Source organism: Pteropus vampyrus, unplaced genomic scaffold (genome assembly GCF_000151845.1).
Source record: "Pteropus vampyrus isolate Shadow unplaced genomic scaffold, Pvam_2.0 Scaffold170, whole genome shotgun sequence".
Classification (NCBI taxonomy): domain Eukaryota; kingdom Metazoa; phylum Chordata; class Mammalia; order Chiroptera; family Pteropodidae; genus Pteropus; species Pteropus vampyrus.
Genome location: NW_011888951.1, coordinates 2,968,247 through 2,975,731, shown reverse-complemented (window position 1 = coordinate 2,975,731; position 7,485 = coordinate 2,968,247). Strand labels below are relative to the sequence as shown.

At 56.0% G+C, this 7,485-nt stretch overlaps 1 protein-coding gene across 1 annotated transcript in view; it reads right to left on the bottom strand.

Annotated features, from left to right (window-relative positions):
- Positions 1-7,485, bottom strand: part of GLIS1 (GLIS family zinc finger 1) — a 221,096-nt gene that overhangs the window by 18,013 nt on the left and 195,598 nt on the right. Inside the window, exon 5 of the mRNA XM_011370518.2 lies at positions 4,272-4,433. Within this exon, the coding sequence (XP_011368820.1) occupies positions 4,272-4,433 (162 nt within the window). The remainder of the gene's footprint in view (positions 1-4,271; positions 4,434-7,485) is intronic.

The window sequence follows — 7,485 nt, the reverse complement described above, 5'->3', positions numbered from 1 at the left end:
GCCTCCCTCAGTTCCTGCCCAGGCCCCACCCGCTCTCTCTGCCTCCAATCTCCCCCCACACTCATAGCCAGAGAGCCTCCCTCACAGAGCTGTACACGCTCTTACCTTCTAAGCCCTCCAGTACTCCCTGATGCCCTTGGATACAGCCCATCTCTGGCCACCAAAGGCCCTTGTGACTCGGGCCTTGCTTAAGTATTCACTCCTCCCCCTGCCCCTGCCTCTAGCCCTGGTCACCTCCTCTCTAAGCCCTCTTCACCTCTTCTTCCCACCTCTACCTCCTGGGATTCCCATCGGCAGCACTGTCTGACCTGTGCTGCTGAGTTGTCCGGTGTCCTTCTCTAGTGGGTAGCTAGTCTTCCTTGGGGGAGGGTCCCTTGATTCCTCTCAGGTCCCAGGGGCTGGCCCCCAGGGCAGGGGCTCTGTGGCTATAACTGGATTCTGAGCTCTCCCGCAGAAGTTTCCACAACACCCTGCTTGGGGACTACAGCTGCTACTGGGGCTTGACATCCCTTAGGCTTCCTTTTTTGAACACGTCTAGTGGTTCTGATTTCTCTGGGCCCTCGGGCCCTCTGGCCTCCAGTGACTGTAAGGGATAGGAGAACGTTTGGAGGAGGTGATACCTCTTGGATTAAGAACCAGGGATTGCTGTGTCCCTGTCAGACACACCCACGTGGAACTACCCCCCCCCCAACTCCCCAACCTCAAGGTAACTGTCCTGCAGACCGAGGTGAGTTTGGTCAACCTCGGACCCAGGGACCTTCTGGGAAGAGGGAAGCAGAAAGAGATAACTGTACCTTGGTGCTGCCACGGAGAGTTGCCAGGTTAAAGAAACGAAGGAGAGCGAAAAGAAAGAGACAGAGCAGTGAGAGGCTGGCCTCGCTGAAAGGAAGGTACGGGCCTGCCCCGCACCCAGCCACACAGAGACAGAGACATACATGCACATGCAGACACACAGGGCCCCTCTCCCACAGGCCTGACCCCCGACCCCAGCATATGCATAAACACAGGCGCACATGCGCATGCGTGCACGCATGCGCGCACGGACACACACGCACACGCACGCACACACGCACGCACGCACATCCCGCCCCTCTCTCCTGGGCCTGACCTCCATCCCAACACACACTCTCTTTCTCTCTGTCTTGGGCTCTGCCCTGCACTGCCCCAGGCCCTGTCCCTTGGGGACACTGATACAAATCCACACGCTTTTGTCAAAAAGCAAACAAACAGAGGTCCTTGTGTGCAGACGCACTCGCCTGGAAAGAGGGCGCAAGGCCCATCTCTGTGTTTGTTTTTCCAGGGCCTGACGTGTGTAGAACATTCCTGCAGCCCAGCCCTCCCGTGGGCCCTTGGGAAACCCTGTGGCTCTCCCGAGCAGCAGCCAAGTCCCAGGCTCCAAAGCCTTGCTAATGAACGAGGACACTCACAGTCATGCTGCAAGGACAGAGCACTGCGGCGCCCGGCGCCCAGGGCCCTCTAGGTCCGTGCTTGTGAACGGCGCTCATGTACGGAGCGTCCCCTATGTGCAGGCACTGTGCTGAGCACCTGCCATCCATGATCTTTCAGACCGTGAGAGGCATCCCTACTTTGCAAAAGAAGAAATTGAGGCTGATGCTTTGCCCAAGATCTCAAAGTGGGTAAGAATGTGCCCATGACACTCTGCTAGGGTGCCTGCTCTCGTCTGCAGTGGAATGGTCCAGTGAAGTGGGCAAAGGAGAGATTATCACCCCCATCTTGCTGTTGGAGAAAATGAGGCAGAGTAGGACAATGGCTTATTCATGGAGTCCGTGGCAGTCAGGGCTTGAACCCTACACTGAGTGCGTGGGATATGGCAGGATTTAGTCAGCATTCCGCCAGGGGACAGAAAAGAAGGGATTTATATTCGTTTTGCAGACTGTTTGTCGTGCCTATACGTCTGTCATCTCAGTTGATTCCCACCTCTCTCTTGTGAGGTAGGTGTTTGAGGAAACTGAGGCCCAGAGAGGCTAGCTGGCATTCATTCCTTGGACTTCTGGGACCAGGTGGAGGGCCAGGGTTAGGACCCAAGCTAGTTCTCTCTAGTCCGTTCCACCATTTTCTTGCTCATGGAGAGAATCCTATGTTCTCTAGTGCCAGAGGGGAGCTGGGGACATGACAGGGTCACCTCTAGAAAACATGACCCAGCCTGCATGAGGCTGACCTGCTGGGCCTCAGAGCCTTGGATGCTGGGAAAGCAACCTAGCCACTCGGAGCTGCCTGGGATGTTTATGTGGGGATGGGCATGAACCGGGGGCTGCACCTCCCAGGCTGCACCTCCTAGACCTTTGGGGTGATGAAGGCCTGAGATAACCCTGCGGGCTCATTCTGGGCCTGATCTGACCTAGCCCTCAGAGCTCTGTTCACACACCAAGTAGGGGCCAGAGGCCTGTTGCTTTGGGGCTGGGTCCAGGAAATGTAGTCAGGAGGGAGGGAGGAAGGGGGTAAGTTGGGGTGGGTGACCCCGAGAGGCCTGGAGGGATGTTGTCCAGGCCTGGGAGGAGGAGGTGCAGAGAGACCTAGAGCTATTGGTGCTGCGCTGTGGCTTCTGGAGACATAACAAGGGTGCTGGGACACAAGCTGCACGCCCCCTCAGTGTCTGGGTCCCGAGAGCTGGTGTGTGAGAAGGTAGCGAAGGCAGGGGATGTGTTAGCATATGCCTCCTCACTTCATGTCCCCAACACAGCCTGTGACAGTGAAGCCTGAGGAGGGAGGGGCGGGGAGAGGGGGTGAGTTCAGGCTGGGGACCAAACTATTCTTTCCTACCCTCATCCCCTCTGCTCAGCTCCATTTTTCCAGGGTGGCCAAATACTTGCTTTTCCAGCAAGGGCACCGGACTTGGAGTCAGACAGACCCACGTTTGCATCCGAGCTCTGTCACTTAACAACTGGGTGACAGTTAATGACTTGTCTCTCCAAATCTCAGTTTCTTTATTAGCAGAATGGGGATAATGGCCCTTACCTTGTGGGTCATCACCAGGATTAAACTGGGAGAGGATGCGTGTGATATGGGGGTGGGAGGGGAAATTCTGCCCAGGGACTGGCCTAGACCCGAAGTATGACTTCCCCACTATTTTCTGCCAACCCTCCATCTTTTGGGGGTCCTGTTTTTCCTATCTATAAAAGAAAGAGTTTGGACCAGAGGGCCTCCAGCTCTGGCCTCTGTTGTTTCATGGCCTCCAGCTTACCCTGGAGGGGTGTCAGTGACCTTCTTGGGCCTCTGTTTGCTCATCTATATATGTGTATACTAGACAGGCTGGGCTGGATGGCCACTCAGGTCTCCTAGCCCCTCACCAGCAGAGTTCTCTAAACATTTACATGAAGAGCAGAGACACAGGCAGGCCAGCAGCCCAGAGGTGGACTCTGTCTGAAGACCTGTTTCCTCTGCATGTGGGGGCTGGGGTCCTCTTAGGCCACATGCACCCTCTCACGTGGGCCCTATGAGATTAGTGTGAGGCCCAGCTCTGTCACCTTCCAGCTGAGCAGGTACCCTCAACCTCCCAGCGCCCCTATTCCCTCATCTGTCGAATGGGTTAGTGACCCCCTAACTGGCAGGGTCAGTACGAAATCTTGGGAGACCATGTTTTAGGAAGTGTTCTGTTAACCGCTGATGTCTATATTCACAGAGAGAATGCTTGGACCAACCCTGTGAAAGCTCCAGGTTATCTCATTGTCTAGCACAAACAAAGGAAAGGAGGTGACAAACAGGCACCTGGGGCCAGGTCACCATTCCAGGGGCCTGGAGTCTTAGACCTTGCTCACCTCGACTCCTTACCCACCAGGCTCAAGGATAAAGAACAGCCCTGAAGAGCCTCTGGCCTGCCTCCGCGGAGCGGGAAGGATTTGGGGAAGGAAGGGAAGGGAGAGCTGCTCTGGGGGTGCTGACTACTGAGGCCTGGGGAAGCACTCAGGACGGTGAGCTCACCCTCTCCATGGGATATACAAGGATATAAAGCAGTGGTTCTCAACTTGGGGGAGACTTTACTACCTCCTCCCAGCATGTTTGGCAACGTCTAGAAAAATGTCTGGTTGTCACAACTGGGAGATGGGAAATCACAATCTAGTGGATAGAGGCCAGGGATACTGCTAAACGTCCTATAATGATGGGACGTCCGTCTTGCCTCAATCATCCTGCCCAAAATGTCAACAGGGCTCAAGGACGAAGGCAGGGTTTCTGCATGGACCCTGGCTCCCACCCTGCTTTATACAAGTTGGAGAGTGTGCACATCCTCCAGCCCCTTCCCTGCCTTGGCCTACCGTGTCGAGGTGGGTGCGCTGGTGCTTGGCCCGATCACTGGAGTTGCTGAAGGCCTTCTGACAGCCTGGGTGCTGGCACAGGTATGGCTTCTCGCCCGTGTGGCTCCGCAGGTGGATCTTGAGGTTCTCCAGCCGTGAGAAGGCCTTGCTGCAGCCTTCGAACTGTGGGAGAGGCTGGTGAGGGGTGGTCTGCAGCCCCCGGAGGTCCCATCACCCAGCCTGGAAATGGCCCTCAGCATCCTCTGCCCTCCTCCCCCTGCCGGACTCCATTCTCTGAGGTCTCCAGGAACCCTTGTTCAGCTCCTCATGAAGTGCTTAGGGCCCAGACTCTATCTGGGAAGCCCTGGCAAGTCCAGAAAAAGTGTACCCCTGACTTAGAAATGGCCACTAGGGCTGGAGATGAGAGTGGTCTCTCCCTTTGTGGATCTGGAAGGATCCACCCCACAATGGCATCTGGAAACAACAGCTGCTCTGACAGCAGCACAGCCCTGAATGGACAGATGACAGGCGCACATTGTAGCACAGATAGCTCTGGATTTGACAGCCCTTGATCTTCCTGTGCCTTATTTCCTTGCCTACAAATTCGAGACTGTGTGGCCACCACTCAGGGCTGATATAAGGTTCTCAAGGGGTAGGACACTGACTGCCAAAGGGCTCTGTCCATGTGGAGCGTAGCAATCAGTGCCGATTGTTGTCAGAATGATGACTACATTTGTAAACTCAGTGTGTTTGATTAATCACTTGGCCCGTTTAGCTGTCCAACGCCCACCATTTGCCAGACCCCATGCTGGGCAGCGGGCATGCAGTGGGTGCAGCACAAGCACGTGATGCCTCTGGTTGGAGGTGGAGGAAGGGGTGGACAGAGAGTAACAAACACAGCGCCCTCCTCCTGTAGCCTCAGGCTGCCCCGATCCTGGCAGCCTCTGCCCAGCTCCAACCTCTCTCCCTGGAATCCTCTAACTTCTAACGTTCCCTCCCTATTCTCCACACTGCTTTCCAGAGGAAGTCTCTGATGTAGAAATGGGACTCTGCTGCTCTCTGCTTAAAGCCCTATGGACCTGGCATTCAAACCTTCCACACCTACCTGTCCCTCTTTACTCCCACCCCATACTCTGGAAACAAGTGGAGTCCACCAGGCAATTTCAAGCCTTTGTTTACTCAAGTCACTCAGCAAGGAATGTCCTTTCTCTCTCTCGTAACCATCCATCCCATCCCCGCTCACCCTTCAAAGTCCAGCTTGAATGCTGCCTAGCAGAGGTAGCCAACCCTGATCCCCTAGTGGGACTGGCTGCTCCTTCCTGCTTCTCCCCACTGTCTGGCCCGTGTTCCCCTGGTGTGTGCCATGGGCAAGGGGAGACCCAACAATGACTTTCACCTGCTCTGTCTGTCCAGAACTGGTGCTGGATGGTTAACCAGAGAAGCCGTGAAATGTGTGGCCTCAGTCCACGCCTCAGAGATGGAGGCTTCCTATGGTGATCAGAGGGCTGTGACAAGGCAAAGACAGGCCACAGGCTACATCTGGTGGCAAAGCCCAGGTGGCTGTGCTATACCAGTTGCCTTCTTGGGGCAGGGGTGCGGGGGAGGTGACCCTTGAGGAGGATGAGAACAGAGGAGGCCAATTCCCTCTCCTGAGCCATCAGTTTCATCCCCCAGGGTTGAACTGCCAGTCAGATCGGGACCCACATGGCCCCATGCCACTAAGCCAGGCCAGCAGTGTCCCCAAGGGCCAGCACTCTCACAAACACTCTTCCCTACCCATTCTCTGGGTTTATCCGCAGGAGAAAGAAGGAGCTGACAGCTCCCACCTGTTTCCACATTTGGAAGATGCGATCTCCCTCTTTTCTGAGCTGGGAACTGGGTTCCTTTGTGCTCTCACCTCCCAGCTTTCAAGGCACCTTATCCGTTAGTGAGGTTATGGGTGGGAGCCGAGAGCGGAATGCAGACAGAGTGAGACCCAGTGGTTTTCCTGGCTTATTTTCTCAGCCCTGAAAGGTCGGTGTCCCCATCCAGGGCAGTTCAACACATTTGGTAATTTTCGGTGAAGGCCATTCAGTTGTACAGACCAGCTCCAGCCCTGTGCTAGGCGAGGCTGAGACAGGGAGAGAACCCAGGCAGGGGTCCCACACTTCAGGAGCACAGAACCCACAAGGCAGTGCACACGCCCCATCAGAACAAAGCAGAGCGGTCAGGGCTGGCCCAGTGGGAGACACAGGGCAGGGTGGTAGCATGGAGGCCACACCTAACCCAGCCAGGAGAGGAGAGGTGTTGCAGAGGTGAGGGGACTGGATAAGCTTGTAGAGACATGCAGCCGGTCATGCCAACACTGATGCATTCACTTCATTCAGTCCCTGGCCCAGCTGAGCTCTGAGCAATGACTAGGACACCAAAGAAGAGTAGGGCGAGAGACACTGAAGGCCCAGGGAAGGTAGGCCCAGGGGCGCCAAAGTGTGGGAAGGGCACAGAGTCCTTATGGAGGCCCCTCTGTGGCTGGGTGTGGGCTTCCCAGTGGGGGTGTGGGTGGTTTCTAGTGGGTAAAGAGAACAGAGGCCAGAGAGTAGGGGCACAAATGGCAGGCTGAGGACCCTGGACTTCACCTTGGGGACAGTGGGAACCATAGAAGGGCCTTAAGGACAGACAGAGGGCACAGGGTCAGATGTGCACTTGAGGAAGACCCCCCTTTGACTGCTGGTGACAGCTAGGGCTGGGAGAGGAGACAGGGCGGGGGGTGATGAGGATAAGGTAGGTGTACCATCATAGATGAGGGTCACCAAGGCTGGATCCAAGGCAGAGGTGGCAGGATGGGGCGGGAGCCAGGACAGAAGTGCTTGGCCAGATGTGAGGACAGGACCCAGAGACGACAACTGGTCTGGGGCAAACTCCCTCTGCGCCTCTCCCTTGAAGGCCGGGGCACAAGTGCAGGTCATGCTCTGCTGGGGCTGGTCCAAGGCAAGCCGCCCACAGCTGGAGGGGCAAGCCGCCCACAGTTTTAGAGTTCCTATTTCCAGATGTTGTGCCTTTTCCATGCATCAAAACCAGAAGGAAATCCTGTTTGGGGAGTAAATAGGCCGCAAGCTGCCCCATCTTGCTCTCCTGCAATGACCTTATGCCAAGTTCACCCAAAAGTGAGGTGGAGGAGCTATGGCTAGAGAGCAGGCTGCCCCTCAGCACCCAACCGGGCCCTTCGTTCCTCTTTGGCTCAAGCTGGGAGACATCC